General features: G+C 44.8%; 1 protein-coding gene across 1 annotated transcript in view; it reads left to right on the top strand.

The window, feature by feature from the left end:
• Window positions 1-11,819, top strand: part of FAM240A (family with sequence similarity 240 member A) — a 36,038-nt gene extending 24,219 nt beyond the window's left edge. Inside the window, exon 3 of the mRNA XM_027957903.3 lies at window positions 627-11,819. Coding sequence (XP_027813704.2) covers window positions 627-729 — 103 coding nt within the window. The 3' untranslated portion in view covers window positions 730-11,819. The remainder of the gene's footprint in view (window positions 1-626) is intronic.
• The last annotated feature ends 7,635 nt before the right edge of the window (window positions 11,820-19,454 follow it).

Genomic DNA, 19,454 nt, shown 5'->3' with positions numbered 1-19,454 from the left:
TATCACAGTCTACCTTCAAGTGATACATCATTTCCTGTAGAGGGTAAGAACCTTGCAATCATATGAATACAATTTTATCTCACCTCTGGTTTTTGAAAGATAGCTTTGCTGGGTAAACAGTTCTAGATTGGCAGGGCTTTTCCCTCCTCTTAAACTTTAAAGATATTGCACTTTCAAAGGAAATTTTAGAAATTAAGACTAAAATAGTATTCAAATAGAAAGAAAGAAAGAAAGTGAAGTCGTTCAGTCATGTCCGACTCTTTGTGACCCCATGGACTATAGCCTACCAGACTCCTCTGTCCATGGGATTTTCCAGGCAAAAGTACTGGAATGGGTTGCCATTTCCTTCTCCAGGGTATCTTCCCAACCCAGGGATCGAACCCGGGTCTCCCACATTGTAGGCAGATGCTTTACCATCCGAGCCACGAGGGCTCAAATAGAAATGAGATTTCAAATATGTATATATTTAAATTTGCAAGCCCTCTGCATACCTTTTAAAGCCCAAACACACAAAAGCACACACAAGCATACTTAAAACACCTTCAGAATAAAAGGGAAAAGAGCTTCCCTGAACCAAAAGTCATGGAGAGGAATGCTCCATTTGTATATTTTGTTTCTATTTTCAGGCTCAGGGAAGAATGGAAGCAGAAAGTGGAAACAAAGCTGAGACTACGCAACAATCCAGATGAGACAGAAAAGCAGGCTAAAGTTGGCCAAGAGCTGCATTGACACAAGAGGATACAAAGCACTGAGGTTATTCTGCCAGGACAAGCCAGTGCAAATTCCTTAGTCCCTTTGCTACACCATACATATCCCATACTATTGTTTCCCCCACCTGTGAGGGGTTTACCTGTGGAGCCTTCTCCAGTGCTGAGTGGGAATTATTAGCCAAGACAGTCCTCTCTTCACGGGAGCCAGAATATTATTCCCAGTACCTCTAAAGATGGAATTATCTAATATCAAAGCTCTATGTAGCTTGCTTTATTTCCATATTATTATCTTCTAATTTTGAAATCCCAATATTGAAATTCTAAGCACACGAGGTGGGGGGTGATGATTTTTACAGTCATACTGGGTTGACCAAAAAGTTCACTCAGGCTTTTTGATAACATCTTAAGGAAAAACTCAAATGAACTTTTGGCCAACCCAAGACTTTAAACATTTGCACAGTACTGTTGCTCTACATCTCTCCTAAGAAACAGATCATGTAATCCTTTCTCTTGTTTTCTTTTAATAAGAGAAATGCACCTATCTGCAGCAATAAAAATGTTGTAAATAGTCATTAGTACAAGGTTCATAAATTAATTGATGTAATACTATGTTTTCTTCACATGAATTTAATTGGCTTATTCAAAAACACGTTCACATAGAACCACTCAATAAGATTAGGATAATTTTAATATAACGTGGTTGCCATGCCATTGCTGGCATGTGTGCTCCTTGTTTTGGCCATTCAGGCATGCAGGATCTCAGTTCTCCTGACTAGGATCAAACCCACGCCCCCGACAAGTGAGACGTCTTAATCACTGGACCACTAGGGAAGTCCCATGTGCTCTTCATTTTCTTGCTTTAAATCTCCGCATGCTGGCAGCTAAGGTGTATCTTGCCACCCCAACAAAGTGTGTCACATAGATTCTGGACTTTGAAATATCATTGTCACTGCCCCACTATCTCTCAGATCCCCTTACAGGGTTGCTGCTTCTTAGAGTGAAAATTATAACTAGGCCTGGTGCACTTCCCAAACAGGGCAAAGGAGCAGAGAGATAGATGTATGTTGTAAAGTACTTGATGGTTGTAGGTAGCTAGCACCTGCAAAGTCTTACATATTCAAGCAGCAGTGCTACCAGGAGACACAGAGAACAAGGCAAGGCAATTCGGAACAGAGAAAGTGAGGTGTTCCAGTCCTCTAAACGCCCTGATATACCACAAAGTGCTTCCATTAACATCCCCAGAGGGCCCAGATGGGAATCACCATCTCACTGGGAAGCAGGAAGAGTTAGGGGAGCACTTCCTCAGATTCACTTATATGATCCAGGAATCAGGGCTCAGAGCCCTTCTCCCTGTTATGGTCTCTCATTCAACTTGGGATTCAACTCAATGAATAAACCACGAATCTCAGTTGGGATCGTTGAGAGCATTCTGATGAAAGAGGAATTTTTGTTGGATATAAGAGGGAAAGTGAAAGTGTTAGTCACTTAGTCATGTCTCTTTGTAACTCCATGGACTATAGCCCACCAGGCTCCTCTGTACATGGAATTCTCCAAGCAATAATACTGGAGTGGGTACCATTCCCTTCTCCAGGGGATCTTCCTGACCCAGGGATTGAACCTGGGTCTACTGCCTTGCAGGTACATTCTTTATTGTCTGAGCCACCAGGGAAACCCCTAAGAAGGAAATAGAAGGTAAAAAGAAGGAGAAGAAAAGACAGAACCTGCAGGCTCTGTCTGAGAGGCTCTTAGAAGCAAAGGCCTACCATCACAAACTGCAAAGTGCTGCTGCTGGAATGTAAATGCAATCAAGTGAGGCAGAAAATGCAGGTGAAAATTTGTTGTGGATTTTCTGACTCATCATATGCTCAGCACTGTGCTATAAATACAGTAGAAAAAAACAAAAAAACAAAAACAGAAGTGATGGCTCTGGAGGCTACAAGTCTAGGGAAGAAGATAGCAGAAAAGCCAAGGTAATAAGTGTGAAAAACTAAATAACACTGGGAGCCACAGCAGCAAAGGTGCCCATCTGATATGGGGACCCATTCTGGCTGAAAGAAGGCTTCTTAAGAACAGACTAGTTAAGCCCAGCTGAGCATGATCCAGTGAAGGCGAAATTCAGGACTCAGGTCTTGGGTGTCTTGAGGGAATACATTTAGCTAAGCTAGAATGGAAGTGAGAAGAAAATGTAGCAAGAGCTGAATCTGAAGAAATCAGCATGCAGGGCCTTGCTGGCTGAGCATCTGAGCTTTTCCCAAGGGCCAGCCACTGAAGGGTGTTGGCCAGAGGAGTGCCACAATGGACATGGTTCAGGAGGATTACTTTGCACAGAAAGACGGCAGGACAAAGCTGGGAAGGAAAGCCAAGAGCTTCTGCAGATGCCTCTCAAGAGGCAAGAAAGACCACATGTACCCTGGCAGCAGCGACTGCAGGGAAAGAGATGGGGAGAGAAGCATGAGTGCCTTTTCCCACAGTACTAGAGGCTTGAAGTCCAAGATCAAAGTGGCAGCATGGTTAGTTTCTGATGACAGCTCTTTGCTCTCTTATACATGGCCACTTCTCACCATGTCCTCACATGGCATAAGGAGAGAGAAAGGGAGCGAGAGAGGGAGGGAGAGAACAAGCTCTCAGGTGTCTCTTCTTGTTGTTTAGTAGCTAAGTCGTGTCTGACTCTTTGTGACTCCGTGGACTGTGGCCTGCCAGGTTCATCTGTCCATGGGATTTCCCAGGCAAGAATACTGGATTGGGTTGCCATTTGTTTCTCCAGGAGATCTTCCCAACCCAAGGATCGAACCTGTGTCTCCTGCATTGGCAGGCAGGTTCTTTATCACCGAGCCACCAGGAAAGCCCGGTGTCTCTTCTTACAAGGACACTAATCCCACCATGAGGGCCCCACCTGCATGACCTTATCTAAACCTAATAACCCCCCAAAGGCCTCGTTTCTAAATACCTGTCTTTATGAAGGGTTAGGGCTTCAGGATATGAAATTGGGAAGGAGTAGGATTTCAGGGATAGGGAGGACACTGCAGTCCATAGCAGAGGGGGATGCTTTCAATCTGTGTATGAAGTCCTGGACACAGCACATTTATCAAACTGATCAGGATCAAACAGCAAAAACTTTGATAACTGAACTACAGCATGGAATGGCATAGGTTTCAAATTGACCTCTGGGTAGCACACAAGCAACAGACCACAAAAGCACTGCAAAGGCTTTGAAAAGTAATTGATATTTAAAACACAGCCCACAAAAGTGGGCCAGGACATGCATTCTTAACATAAATAGATTGACTGCCTATTAAAATAGTTATATGAAAAACAGAGTCTCCTAACCTTGTACTCAAAATGTCCAGGATACAGTCCAAAATTACTCATACCAAAAGCCAAGAAAATCTCAACTCAAATGGGAAAAGATAATCAACAGACACTTAGTACTGAGATGACATAGAGGTTGAAATTATCTGACAAGGATTTTAAAACGGTTACATAAACACTTCAACAAGCAATTACAAGAGCTCTTTAGGCAAATGGAAAAAGTAAAAAACTATCAGCAAAGGAACAATAGATATGTAGAAGAACCAAATGGAACTTTTAGAAATGAAAGCTTTCACAACCAAGGCAAACAAACAACAAAAATAACACTGGATGAGCTCAAGCATAGAAAGGAAAATATAGAGAAAAGGATCGGTGAAGTTTCAGATAGTTGATAAAATTATTTAATTTGAATAAGAAAGAGAAAACAGTTTTATTTTTTTTATTTTTATTTTTTTTGGCAGTGCCACATGGCTTGTGGGATCTTCGTTCCTCAACCAGGGTTGAACCCACTCCCCCTGCCTTAACCATTGGATTACCAGGGAAGTCCTGAATATAGGTTTCTCAAAAAAAAAAAAAAAAAAAAAGTAGCAGAGTATCAGGACCTATGGGACAATAGCAAAAGATATAAAATTTGTATCACTGGAGTCCCAAGAGGAGAGGATGCCCACTTTCACCACTTCTATTCAACATACTACTAGACATCTAGTGAGAGCAACTAGCCAAGAAAAAGAAAAAAGAAGGTTTATCTTTGTTCTTATATGACATGATCTTATATCAGCATAACCCTAAATATTACACACAAATACAAAATAAACTGTCAGAACTAATAATAAGTGAATTCAGAAAAGCTGAAGAATATAAAATATACTCAAAAATCAGTGATATTTCTAATACACCAAAAATGAACTATGTGAAAAAGATTACGAAAACAATTCTACTTGTGATAGCATCAAAAAGAATAATATACTTAGGAATTAAATTAACTAAAGAGGCAAAAAGTTCTGTACACTTAAAAGTACAAAATATTGCTGAAAGAAATTTAAAAGATACAAACAAATGAAAAGACATCTCATGTTTATGGACTGGAAAAATTAATATAGTTAAGATGTCAGTATTATCCAAAGCAATCTATAGATTCAATGCAATCTCATCAAAATCTCAACGGTGATTTTTACAGTAATAGGAAAAATCTGCTGTAAAATTCAAAATTCAACGAACTCCAAATAACCAAAAACAATCTTGAAAAAGAAGAAAGTTGGAGGTCTCATAGTTGCTGATTTCAAAACTTTCTACAAAGCTAAAGTAATCAAAACAATGTGGTACTGGCATAAAGACAGACACATAGGCCAATGAATTAACACAGAGAGCCAAAAAATAAACTCTTGCATATGTGGTCGGATGATTTTCAACAAGGGTGGCAAAACCATTCACTAGGGAAAGGATAATCATTTCAGCAAATGGTGCTGGGAAAACTGAATATTGACATGGAAAAGAATGAAGTTGGACACTTATTATACCATTTACAAAAATAAACTCAGAATGGATCAAAGACCTAAATATAAGGGCCAAAACTATAAAACTCTTAGAAGAAAACATAGGGGTAACTTTATGACATTGAATTTGACAATAATTTCTTAATTTGACTTGGATATGATGACGAAAAAATATATCAGTTGGACTACATCAACATTAAAAACTTCTGTACATAAAAGGACACAATCAATAGAGTGAAAAGGCAACCCATGGAATGGGTGAAAATATATACAAATCATATCTCTGACAAGGGTTTCACGGCCAGAACATATGAAGAACTAGAACTCAACAACAAAACACAAACTACCTAATTCAAAAATGGGTAATGTAGTTGAGTAGCTATATTTAAGTGGAAATTCAACAGAAATCTCTGAAGAAAATATGCAAGTGGCCAATGAGCCCATGAAAATATGCTCAACATCCTTAAATCATTAGGGAGACGCAAATCAAAATTACAATAAGATACTACCTCACACCCACCCTCACACCTATCCAAAAAACAAAAAATTAGTATTGGGGAGGATGTGGAGAAATTGAAATCCTGTCTGTTAGTGGGGATGTAAAAATAGTACAATTGTGAAAAACAGTGTATCAGTTCCTCAAAACATTAAATGAAGAATTATCACACGGGCCAGCAATTCTACTGCATATATACTCAAAAGAATTGAAAGCAGGATCTTGAGGTGGTGTTTATACGCTTATGTCCATAGCAGCATTATCCACAGTAGCCAAAACGTAGAAGCAACCCAAGTATCCATCAAGGAATGAACGGATAAGCAAAATAAGGCATAGCCATATAATGGAACACTGTGGAGCTTTAAATAGGAAGGAAGGTCTGACGCATGGTACAACATGGATAAACCCTGAGGACATTGGGCTAAGTGGAATAAGCTAGTCAAGAAGGAACAAATACTGTATCCCACCAGGCTTGCATGGAATGGGGAAGGAGCAGTTTCCTCAAATAAAAAGTGGAAAGTGTAATAAGCAGAAAATAATTTGTCCCCATAGATCCAAGGGGACCATGACCAAATGGCAAACACCCACAGGACCTCAATAGATCTGTGGTCACATTCCCACCCTTAGCTGTTCTGAGCAGCATCTGCTCAGAGCTAAACTCAGAGAAGTTCCTTTCTGGCTTTCCTTTCCAAATCTGTGGTTCCTACAGCAGCCAGGCTTATACCGCAGAGCTCTGTCCTGACTTGGGTTCAGAAAAGAGCATGGTGCAGACCCAGCAGACATTTCCCCAGGGTGAGGTGGGGTGGATCAAGGAAGAATCCATTTCCTTCTGAGCATCTGAATGAATACCATGGAAATCTGAGAGCTCCAGGGGCCACCATGGCCTCAGACTGTAAAGCGGAGAAGGCTAGCCGCTTGGAAATAAGAGGGAAGCAGATGCCTGGAGAAAAACATAGGGGTAAAAAAAGTGTCCTCCAGGGTTCTCGGCGGCCTTCCATTCCCAGTTCTCATCCTTCCCAGGGTCCGACTGCTTACCTAACTTGGGCTCCATGAGGTACTGACGCATCCGTATAATAAATTCCCTTTTCAAAGCTGCCTACACATTTCCCTTATTCACAAAGTTACAAACAATATGAATTAAAGGAGATTTCAGGAGTTCCCTGGTGGTCCAGTGGTTAAGAATCCACCTGCCAACGCAGGGGACACAGTTTCTATCCCCAGTCTGGGAGGATCCCACATGCAGCGGAGCAACTAATCCTTTGTGCCACAACTACTGGGCCTGTTCTAGAGCCCGTGTTCCGCAACAAGGGAAGCCACCGCAAGGAGAAGCCTGAGCACCACAACAAAGAGTAGCCGCCATTCGCCAGAACTAGAGAAAGCCCAAGCCCAGCAGCGAAAACCCAGTGCGGTCAAAAATATATATAAATATATATACATTTGAAGGAGATTTCAGAGTCTGGATCAGGGAGTGGGGCTGTCCTGCAGAGACCTGGCCTCCCACATCAGCCGTGAAGCCTGCTGGGACCTGAGGCCCCAGATGTGCACAGTGGTCTAGAATGCCAAGTTATACTTCTATAAGGGAAAGAGTCAGTCTCAGAAGTTTGGTGCTAGGTTGCTTACTGGGAGAACACCCAGAGTCCACTCAACTCATGGACTAAATTCTGCAAACAAACCTCTCCCAGTTCTATCTCAAGGGCAGCCTAAATACCGTGGGTCCTCCAGAGCAGTCCCGATTTCAAATGTGTTGCCAATATCTGCTCCTGTGTCACCATTTTTGGTGAAGAAATGTGGTCACCATAAATATACTCCAACAAGATTCCAAGGATTTTTCAAAGACATCTCTCGTAGATTCTCTTGGCTCAGCAAGTAAGCACTCTGCATACACTGGATAAAGGAATTAGTGATCAGAAGTTACCGGACAGGGCAGCATGTATTCCACAGGGCCCAGGGAGCTGGTGCTGTTTGTTCTGAAGCCACAAAGCACCTGATCATTCGTGTTGGGCTAACTTTCTGTATAATATATTAAATGTACAGAAAGAGAGTTCTACTGTATATAATTCTAGCTAGATGACCTTAGTTATTTATGAGCTTCAGTTTCCTCATCTTTATAATAATACAATTAAAAATTACTTTCTTCTTAAGTAAACTACAGTGCCTGACATATCGTAAGTTATGGTAGGCAAATAGGTGATACAAATGGAGGTGTAAAGCAACTGAATAGATTGCTAAACTTCTAAGAATGGTAATTTCTAGAGTTATAAATAGGCTTCAAGTCAGTGCTGTTAAAGGCTGTTCCCACATTTAAATGCTCAAGATCAAAGTATTCTTTCTTCTAAGATTTTCCCGGAAAGTTTCTCCTCTCCCACTCCCATATTCCACCACCCCTAATCACATTATCTCCATAAATAGTGCCCCAGTCACCCTGTTACTCAGATTAAAATCTAGTCACCCTGGCTCTTCTCTCTCAAGCCGTCCATCTAAACTACTCACAAATCCTGCCAGTTCTACCTTCAAAATTCACAAGGTTCTTAAGTTCATAAGGTTTAGAATGAGACCATTACACCCTAGTTCAAAGGTGACAGTAACTTTAACACAATTAAAAGTTATCATCTTTATACTGCCTAATTTATAAGAGAAGGTCAGAGCTACCCACTGCCCCCAAGGACACCTTCTTTGGGAAGTGCTGCCCCCTTTCCATGAGCGATGGTTCACTTAGGATGGGTGCAAGGGAGTTGGGTTGGTGAGCTGTAGGTCCCTCAGGAAGCTTGATGGAAGTGGTACTTTTTAAATAGAGTGTGAGACAGAGAGAAAGAATTCTATTTCCAGGCCACTGCTCAGATATTCGGGAGCACTACCTCCTCAGGACACTTTTCAGATATCTGTAAAAATGGGTATCTTAGGACCTTCTGTTTCAGTGTCTACCTGGTCTCCCAAATGGGGGATACTCGGCAGAAGTCTTGGCTAGTTCCATGCTGGTCTCCAGCACAAGGCTATGACCCATCAGAGAGAATGATGAATTCACAGTCAAGGAGGTGATGAATGGGAAGAAGAGGTCTTGGATTTGGAGATCCCATCTCTAGGGGGATAGATTTTATGGGTGTGCTGGCAGGTGGAACATCTTGTCACATCTCTGAGAATTAAAAAAGGATGTCTCTCTTTGGAAATAACCCAGCATTGCTGACTGGGTGGGGCCCTAACCTATCCCCAGGCTGAACAGGTCCCGAAGAGATTTTTATTGATTGGTATGTTTTAGTTTAGTTTTTTGTGATGCATGTGAATACAAGTAGGATGAAATTCTTCTTTTAGGACTGATCATAAAATCAACTTGTCATGTTCACCTATGTGGATGCGACTTATCATTTTTAAAGTTCCATTGGAGTTCTCCTCTAGGAAAAAACATGTTTATGGAATCTTGCATAGTGCTTGAAAATAATACCTGTATGACATAGGATTAGTTTGTTTGAGGTCAAGAAAGAGACTTAAGGGATGAATCAGGCCCCGAAGCTCAGCTCCCAGGCCATTCTGTCCCTTTGGCTTGTGTCCTCTCAGAGATCTGAACAGTCCTAGATGTTGCTCTTTGGAAATGAGCAGACACTGCTTCCTTTTCTCTAATCTGTGGAAAGGTCGCCAGGATAATGCATCTACCAGGTTGAAGACCAGCTCTGGGAGAACTTGAGAGACACAGTGGGAGAAGACCAGGAAAGGAAGGTTCCAGCTACATGGTCTGGCTGTGGGGAAAGGGTAAGATAAGTTGGGGCCAGGAAGACCGAGGGCCCACCTCAGGGGGCTCTGAGGCTGAATGTGAAAGCGGAAACCTTGCCTGCCTTGGCATCCAGTACAGCCCTAGGGTCTGGAACAACACTCGTAATAGGTTATGAGACATACAACTTACCTGTTGGATGAATGAATGGAGTGTTCACACAAGCACATTGCTCTATAAGAAACTCCTCAACAACACCCCATTCACAGTAGGGTCGAGGAGGCTGAACGGTTGTCACCTCAGGCCTATTTCCTCCCCCTTTCAGCAGAGAACTCACTCAGCTTGTCTGAATTGGTTCACATAAAACAGGCTGATGTCAGTGGCTAAGCTTCAGAGGCTTCTCCTTTTTACAAGGGTACTTCCTAACCAGGAAGATTTCATTATTTCATAACTGTTCAATTGGTTCCATTCAGCCTAAAAAATGAAGGGCATTACAGCGGCGTGGTGCTCCTAGAACTTTCTCACATGGGTCCAGTCCAGTTGTGCCAGGCCTGGGCCCACCTCTGGGTGTGCCCTGTGGCTTCTTGGCTGGTACTTTCTTCCTGTTAAAGATAATTGTATATATAAGCCCTGAGTGGCTTTAGCGATAGGTGGTCCCTGTTCCTTGTTCATGACAGCGGCCCAATTCAGATCCTTCTACCCCCAGAAGGCTCCCTTGGAGGACAGCTCTGGAGTCTAGTGAGGACTTGGGACAAGAAGAGGGAAGGGTAAAAAGAGGCAGAGAACAAACCAAAGGAAGTAAAATCCATGTATGAGAGATAGTACAGTTTTTTGGAAAGAATCCTGCAAAGCGTTTAGAAAAATTGATTCCTGATCTGAATACATCTCACTGACAGGCCAGCCAAATGTATTTTGTTGGACTCATACAGCAGGTATATAGCTGACTGAACAAGACCTCAAGTTTCAGGATGAAACCCTCTGACAGAACTGATTCAACCTCATCCCCCAGGGTTCAGGACCCATCAGCCAAACAAATCCCATCAACCCTGATGATGTGTACTTTAGAAAGCCAAGGGGCTTTCTCCTTAAGCCTCTATGCTGACCTTTCCTCTTGGCCCAAGGCATTTATCCAGGTACACAGTGTGTATTAGGATCACGCTTCAGTCTGACTCTAGGGAGGTTCTATCATCTGTAACACCCCAGCCGGCGAGCTGAGGCTGCCCTGAACACCTTCCAGAGCCAAGGTGGTGGCAGTGATCAAGGGGCATTGATCACTTCAGCTGAAATCAAGGACAAGTTTTCACATCACCTTTCCTAACTGGATGATTCCCATTGGATGGAAAAGTGCCCTCAGGGTCCACATACATAGTGAGTCTGAGCAAACAATGGTAACCTTATTTTGAAGAGATCTCAACAATTGTCAGGGGCTTCCCAGGTGGCCCGACTGGTAAAGGACCTGCCAGCAATGCAAGAGACTTAAGAGGCATGGGTTTGATCCCTGGGTCAGGAAGATCCCCTGGAGGAAGGCATGGCAACCCACTCCAGTATTCTTGCCTGGAGAATCCCATGGACAAGGGAGACTCGCTGACCAAAGTTCAGAGCATCACAACAAGTTGACACAACTGAAACAACTTAGCATGCACACACACACACAGCAGTTGTCAGGGCTACAGGAGCTGCCGGTGGTCAAGCACTCAAAGGTCTCTTATGACAACCCCAAGGTACTAGTCACCTGTGGCCCTGACACGATGGAGACAGGTGTCTGTATCCAACAGAGCCGTGAGCCATGAAGCAGAGCCCTGAGTCCTTCCCTTCTCTGAGTTTCCCCAGCATACTTGAAGAGACATGTATGGCCTTTGATTTCTCGGGGGGAAATAAAGATCTCTGGCCTCTGCCCCAAGAATCTTACTCCTTAAAGGAGCTGCACTGAGGACCTAGGGGGATGGGAGAATCAGTATCATGTCTCATTGATTTACTCCTGGCTTGCTGGTTTCCTATGGTGGCGATCTTGGTGCTTCACTGACATTATTTCTGTAGACTTTTAAATTCTATCCTGTGCTTTCTGATTGATTCTTGGATGAAAGACTCAAGTAACATACACTGATAGTCAAGTGCATAATTTATACAAATTTTAGGTATATAATATGTAAGAGGCACAAAGAACCTGAAGCAGTGTAGGTAGACAAACATGAGATAAATTAACAAAATGAGCCAATTTTAGTATGTCAGATTACAATAGATAACACTAAAAACTGGAATAACTGTACGTGCTTTTTTCCCCCTCTCTTTGGTCACACCACATGGCATAAGGGATCTTAGTTCCCTGACCAGGGATCGAACTTGCACCCCCTGCCTTGAAAGCAGAGTCTTAACCACTGGACCTCTAGGGAAGTCTTCTGTGCCGACTTTAAAGGAATTTTGTGTTATTTTAACTTAGTGCTTAAATTTGGGGCTCTGGAATGAATTAACAATTTTCCACTAAAATTAAACTTAATTATGTTTTGTAACTTAGGAGAATTTTCCCCAGATGAGGCTTTTTTTCTTTCCTCTTCTGATCTTTATGTTATAAGCATTTTCAGATTTAACGTATAATGAATATGCATATATATGTGATCAAAATTTAACAAATGCTGGCATTTTGCCATGTAAGCTTTACCTATAACTGTTCTGCAAATGTTTTTGAAAATAAATTAGATACATTGACATTTCACTCTTTAGGTTTCTCTGAAATTTTCTCTGAAAATATGACATTTTCCCACATAACTAGTATAAAACTATCACACCTAACAAAACCAGTAGTCATTCCTTAAACTTATCTAATACTCAGTAAAAATCATATTTCCTGAGAATAAATTACTCAACCTACAGTTGGAGAAACATTGTAATCTGGGAGAGAACCTGAAGATATTATATTTATACATCTAAGATGCTATAATAGTTTCCCTGTGGAAGGAACCAAAATAGCTCCCTTACACAAGGGAAAAAAGTGACAGAAATTTTCATTTTGTTCAAAAAAGTTTTAGACAGCATCAACAGAAACTTGTAAATTTCATTGCTATTGTCTGAGTGTGCATCAAGGTGAACAGGATGTTCAAAGTTCCCAAAGGGGACTATTTTCCTTGGGTATCAGTAGGAGTCCCTGAACTGGAGACACAGTACATCTTTTCTCTCCTCTTTAGATACGCACCAATACACTGATTATCAGTTCTCAAACTCTCAAGACCACTGCCTCCCAAGGAAAGTGACCTTCCTGGACTCTCAAGACCACTAAGGATGGCTCTGGACAGCATCACTCTATGCTATTCTGTTCTCACAGCTGTGCTCCTCAGGGTCTCTGTGAAGCACTGAGACACTCAATCATCAAGGCCAGCAACTGACTCTCAGCTACATCCCACTTACCTTCCTCTTCCTGGGTTTCCTCTGTTCTTACTCTCCATCAGCCCTCCCAACACAGGCACCTGCATGGCCCAGCAAATGACATTTACATTTGTGTTTACTGTGGTTATTTCTATACTGTTAAGGCAAAAATCATGACTGTGGTTTTGGCTTTCAAGATAAAGGGAAAAGAATAAGACAGTGGTTTATATCCGGATCACTGACTCTGTCCCTCCCATCAAGCCTTGATCCCAAGTCAGAATCTAGAATCAGGTTGGGACTCTCTCCTTTTTTCACTGAAGTGAACACACACTCAGCGTCTACACACATTATCGCTGGATGCACTAAGGGCTCCGTCACTGCTTTCTACTGTGTCCTGGAATGCATGGGATCCTTGGCCCTGGGAAGCACTGCTGTGGATTCCCCAGTCAGGAATCTACCTGACACCTTCGGTGAAGCCAAGTTCAAGCATGCTGGTGTCCTGCAGTGTCTGAGTCACCTCCTTCCCTGTCTATCACAGCACCACGGTGATCATGCAGACCTTTTTCTTCTTGGCCTCCAGTGCAGGACTACTAGGCTGCATCCTTGCCACCCAAGTGCTACATCAATATTCTGCTGAGTACTGATGAGAATACCTTGCAGGGTTTATTTTAGGGCCTATTTAAGGAGTAAAACAGGCCCTGGAGTCAATAAACATTTCAAAGATTGATCTTACGGTTCTCAAATAAGATGTCTGATAGATAGCAGACACATGAAAAAAATCACCATTTTTATAGAGATAGTGATTCCAAACCAGATTTATAATTTCACCTCTTTCTCAGTTAGCAGAGGGTTTTTCTCCTATGTTCTCTAGTATACCAGGGGCACAGCTATGATCAGTCAACAGTTCTTGAAACTTCAAAGTTATCTTGGATATTCCACTTTTCAAAATTAAATCTATTATTCCTATTATCTATTATCCCTATTATCTATTTACCTATTATCTATTTACAGGAACAAAAACTTCATTTTACCCTTCAGTTCTTGAATGAATTTTCTAGCCAAAACACTGATAGTTGGTACAATCTACCAGGTGGTCTACTATTAATATTTTAATTTGGTCCCAAAAACCTTTAAGCAGCATCAATAGAAGTTAATGCTCATCCCTAAATAAAATGGCTTTTCACACACTAATACGGGGACTTATTCCCCTATTTCTTCTTCTAATATATTTAGAGTTTTATTTTTACCTTTTAACTATTCAGTTTATCTGGTGTTTGTTTTTTGTGGTTTGTGAAGGAAGCTACACCGTCCCTTTTCTTAAAGAGAGAGAACTGGAGGGTGTGTGGTTTGCTATCTGTACTGAGTGAGTCAGGTCTATTGAACAGAAGTGCCTAAAGTGAAAGACTGAAGAGATTTTGGGGCCCAAAGCCCCAACTTTGGGGAGGCCCTATATGATGACAGGCCAATTTATAAGCTGAAGATGTCATAAGCAAGGAGGGAACAGAATCGTAGTTTCCTGGAAGCCTGGGAATCCTGTGGGATCTGGGCCACCCAGAGGTCAGTTACAGGACACACAAGATTAGAGAGACACAGAAGCGCATCAGACGGAAGAAATTCCTGCAATTCAGAGCCAGTCAGCATAAGAGATAGAGATGGGACAGGTGGAGTCTGCCCTGAGCTCACACTGCCCACCATCTGGAGGGACAGGAACGTTCAGGATGTGAGGAAGTTGGAGGGAGTCTCTGCATCAGCCCAGGGTGGGAAGGATGAAACCTCAACAATTACAGTAACAAAGAGAATTATAGAAGCAGTGTATGTGCTTTCTATTGCCATGAGAGCAAATGATCATAAATTTGGTGGCTTTAAAACAACACAAATGCACTCTCATTTCTGTAGGTAAGAAGTCTGACACGGCTCTTCCTGGGCTGTGTTTCTTCCTGGAAGCTCCAGGACAGAATCCATTTCTTTGCCTTTTCCAGCTTCTGGAGGCTCTTACAGTCTTGTGCTCCAACCCTGCATCTCCTGGGTCATTCCTCCACGGTCGTTATCTCCTTTTGATACTCTCCCATCTCTCCCTTCAACTTTTAAGGACCCTTGTGCTTAGACTGGACCCACCCAGAAAATCCAGGATCAGCTCCCCTTCACAAGGTCCTCAACTTAATCACATCGACAAAAGTGATGTGACAGTTACAGCTTCAGGGATTAGGTAATAGACATCTTCCGAGGACAATTTCTCTGTCTACCACACATTGAAAAGGAAGAAGAAAAAAAAAAGAATCCTCAAACTGCTATCCATCATACAGTGGAGAAATTGTGTTTCTGAGGCAGAAGCCATCAGTGTATGTGGGATCTGTAACTCCAGTCAGAAGGCTGTCTTAACAGGGAAAATAGCCACACTCCATGAGGCTATGGCCCTGCCTCTTTCTGACCAGATATCTGACGGCTCCTCTCCAGGCAAGGCCGGGGCTCCAGCCTGTCCTTTTTAGGGTACAAAGATGTGGCTTCCACCAACACCGACCCTACCATGTCCCTGAAACTAATCTGTGTTGTTCTCTGTGAAGGACAGTTTGCACAGCCAGGAAAGGGAGGTTTTAGGATGAGAACCTCTTCTTACTGGGAGGGGTGATGCTGTTGGGGAAAGGCCATGGTTGGACAGTGACATGGGAGCAACTGCGCAACAGGAGCTCTCCAGGCGCCCCGGCCCAGTCACATGGCGGCAGTAGAGAAGTTTAGAAGACAAGGGTGGACGAGGAAGGAGCTCACTGCACATCAATGGAAGAGCTGTGGGCGCAGAAGTGCTTAAAGAAAGCAACCCGCAAGCTGCACAGGCTGCCTCCTGCTCAGGCCAGTTTGTCCTAAGACACTTTCTGATGACAAGTGTGGGGGACTGAGAATTACGCAGCGTGGAGCCTGGGGCAGTAGGAAGCTGACACTCAGCAAAGAGGACGCCTGGTGTTTTGATTAGCAGTTGCCTGACAGTTGTGGCTCAGCCTATCCCATTTGAGGGCCCATTACTGGCTCAACACTGGGCACTCGTGGACAGTGAGAGACTAGTTCCCCTTGTGTTGTTCCTCCCTGGCATGTCTGTCATGGAATAAAGTGGGCCCTGCCCAGCAAGCCCCTATTATTAAATGAAAACAGTACATCCAAGAAAGGAGTAAACCAGCTATCAACGGGCTCTCCCACCTGCGTGGAAGTGTGGCCCTGCGATGTGGGGTCTTCAGTATACCACTGTCCTGGAGGATGCCTGGGAAAGAGCTAAAGCATGTAGGGGGGAAACAAAAAAACTCTGCCCATGAACAGAGATGCAGACTGGTGCTTGTCCTGTAAGACATCCCCTGAACACACCTTGTTATATTTTCCGCAACTTGCAGCCAGTAGCCAACAGCCATCAATTGTGGCACCTGACAGCTGAACAACCTGGATACAGTCCCAACCCCTTAGGGACAAACTCTGTGGCAGCAGACTGCTCAGGATTCACACGCTCTGTTCATGAGCCACGGAAAAGGACCCTTTGGCAATGAACATCAGTGGAAGCAATGATCAGTTCTGCGTCACACAGGTAAAGACTGCAGCCACCTGTATATCCATCGCCCAGACTCTGGAGACCCCTTACCCTTGCCCCAGGGGTACCACTGGGTGTCAACTACAGTGATCCCCTTTCTGGGTACCACACAATTCCCACTTGCAGAACAGATGCAGAGCATGCCGTTTGAGAACTCCTAAACGTGCTGCTGCATATCTGAACTCCCTGAACACATCCAGTCAGACAGCGATGCCTCCCTCGTGGTCACGAGTGCCAACATCTGGCATTACTGTGGCATTTCATGCCCAGTATCACCCACAGACAATAGAAGCCGTGAAAAGATGAAGCGGACTCTTTTTTAAAAACTGGGGACATCGTAAGTGGACCCTATTTGTGGCAATTTTCCAGAAATGTACCAACACTTAAGTACACTATTTAATTAGGATGGAGGATGAGAAAAGGCCCACCCTGCCTGCAAGAGACCCCAGCCACACAATGAGACTTCTCCCACCTCCATTTTCCCCTCCTGCGTCCACCTGCAGGAACCCAGGCCACAGGGTCTGTGCGAGGCCGAGCAGAGCTGGGGACCAGGCAGCTTGGGGACATAATGAGCACAAGCACAAGGTGACAGCTCCTAGGGTGGTCCCGCCAGCATGGCCAGCAGGATCTGAGACGCATGTATAATCTCCCAGGGATGAGTCCATCCAGAGTAAGAAACGGCGAGGATTTTTTAAAGGGTTGAAACTCCCGTGCTGCAGGGACAGGTCATACAGATACTGACCATGGGGCCATGGAAGGACAGCTGTTCTGCTGGTGGGGGGAGACCTCAGACCCTCTGGAGGTCAAAGATGTTGTGGGGTGGGGGTGGGCGGTGTTAGGGACTTGGCTGTCACATGCAGGACCCCTGGCCCAGGCTGTCATCCCAGAATGCTTTGACAACCTCATCCCAGACCGTCGCCATGCCTTCCGATCTGAGTCCTGGACAACCCCTCTTGGGACACTCTGAACTGAGGACTGACTGGGGAGGCAGAATGGCTTCCACCAAATGAAAAAACAGTATTTCCTAGATGCTGATATGAACTCCCTTAGCTTCACCTTATTATGGCTGGTGCCCTGTGGTTACTCTCTACTGTCAAAACGAAAGCAAAGCCCTCCCATGCGCTTCCTGCAGAACTGAACTGGTTGCTGGCTGTCATTGCTAGCCCCGACCTGGTCCTGCTGGTGGGGCCACCTCGCCCTCTCCTGGTCTCTTACCCACCCACCTTGGACCTGAGCCGGGGAGGCCTCCGCCAGGGGCACTTGCTCAGAACTCAGGTCCAGCTCCCCCTTCTCTGTACATAGCAAGCAGAGGGAGCAGTGTCCCTAAACAATGGGGGGAAGTGACACTGGGGGAAAGCAGGCACCCGCCTGTCACACACCAGTAACATGACGGAGCAGGGGAGGGGGCCCTAGAGAGGGCTGGGGAGCAGGGAGACTTCTGCCTTGGGACACAGGGCTTCATGGGAGCAGGGCCTATGAGGATGGCGCAGACTGGGACCCAGTGGGACCAGAGGAGGACATTTCTAGGGGAGAGAACAGGGGCAGGAGCTGGAGAGCAGGGAGGGCAGCAGACAGGTTTGACTACTAAAGGGAAGTAGTCAGGGTGGGGCAGGGGGACAGAAGCAGAAGTTGAGAGCTTGCATAAGAGACTGCCTGCAGGGCCAGGGCAAAGGTGGATCTCCACAGTCAGGGCTGCAATGAAAAGTGGGGTGTTGGGTTGTATGACTCAGACACATCTGCTCACTGAAACGCCATTTACTAACTCTCAGGTGTCTCTTTCTCAGCCCCAAGTCCAGGCTCTTGAAGGCCAGTGTGGCCCTTCGGAGCCTGTCAGAACCCCATCAGTGGGAAGCATCTCCCCTGGCCTCTCTCCTCTCCAGCCCTGGTGATCACGAATTTTGATTGAGACAGACCGTGAAGAATTCTACCACTTCCTCGCAACTGTTGCTGAAAGCAGAATCCTCACTCTGGAGAGGAGATGGGGACCAGAAAGACGGGGGCAGAGGCTACTTTGCACATCAATGGGATCACTCAAGGTGCTAGAGTCCTTGGTTTCCAACCAGACTCACAGAGTGGACACCAGTGCTCTTACCGCAGCCAAAGGGCTCCCGCAGCAGCTGGGAGACACCATCACTGAGGGTGGACAAGCCTGCCCCAGGCCATTTCCATCAGCCTCCCCAAGGGACTTACACGGCAGGTGGTCACCTGGCTCTAGGCGTCTCATCTGTAAATGAAGCACTGACCTTAGCTGTCAATCTGCTGTCTAATCTGAAGGCCCCTGCTGGCTCTGCAGTTGTGCTGAAAGGGTCTGACAGCAGAGCTGCCCTGGGAATCTCCCAAAGCCCTGTCGGGAGGGCCCAGTTCAGTAGGTGTGGGCGAGGCCCAGCCAGAGGATGGGTGAAAGGGCCCAGGCGAATCTAAACTGTGGTGAGTGGGCACCGATGCTGACGAAGCCAGGGAGTGTGCGGGGAGTGAGGCTGCAGCACCGCACCAGCTCAGGGCTGCCCTCAGGCAAGGCTGCTGTCACCCGTTAAAGGACGAGAACCGACTGACAACTGCTGGAGAGCTTCCACGGTCCTGGGTGAGGGGCGTGCCCATGGCATCCTGGGGATCCCTATTTTTCACCAGTTCAGTCCTCTTCCACGGACCTCTGTGAGGACACCACGGGCATGTCTGGCAAAACCAGAGCCCAAAACCTTTCTCCATTCCAGCTGTTCACTTGGTGGAATCAGTCAGGGAAGCTCAGCCTTGCCCCTTCTTCTGGAGGCACCTGCGGCTCTCTGCTTAATGCTCCCTAGTATCTCTGAGGGTCCTTGGATTGGCC

This window comes from Ovis aries, chromosome 19 (assembly GCF_016772045.2).
Source record: "Ovis aries strain OAR_USU_Benz2616 breed Rambouillet chromosome 19, ARS-UI_Ramb_v3.0, whole genome shotgun sequence".
Classification (NCBI taxonomy): Eukaryota; Metazoa; Chordata; class Mammalia; order Artiodactyla; family Bovidae; genus Ovis; species Ovis aries.
The sequence above is the reverse complement of the archived record's forward strand: the minus strand, read 5'-3'. Positions and strand labels throughout refer to the sequence as shown.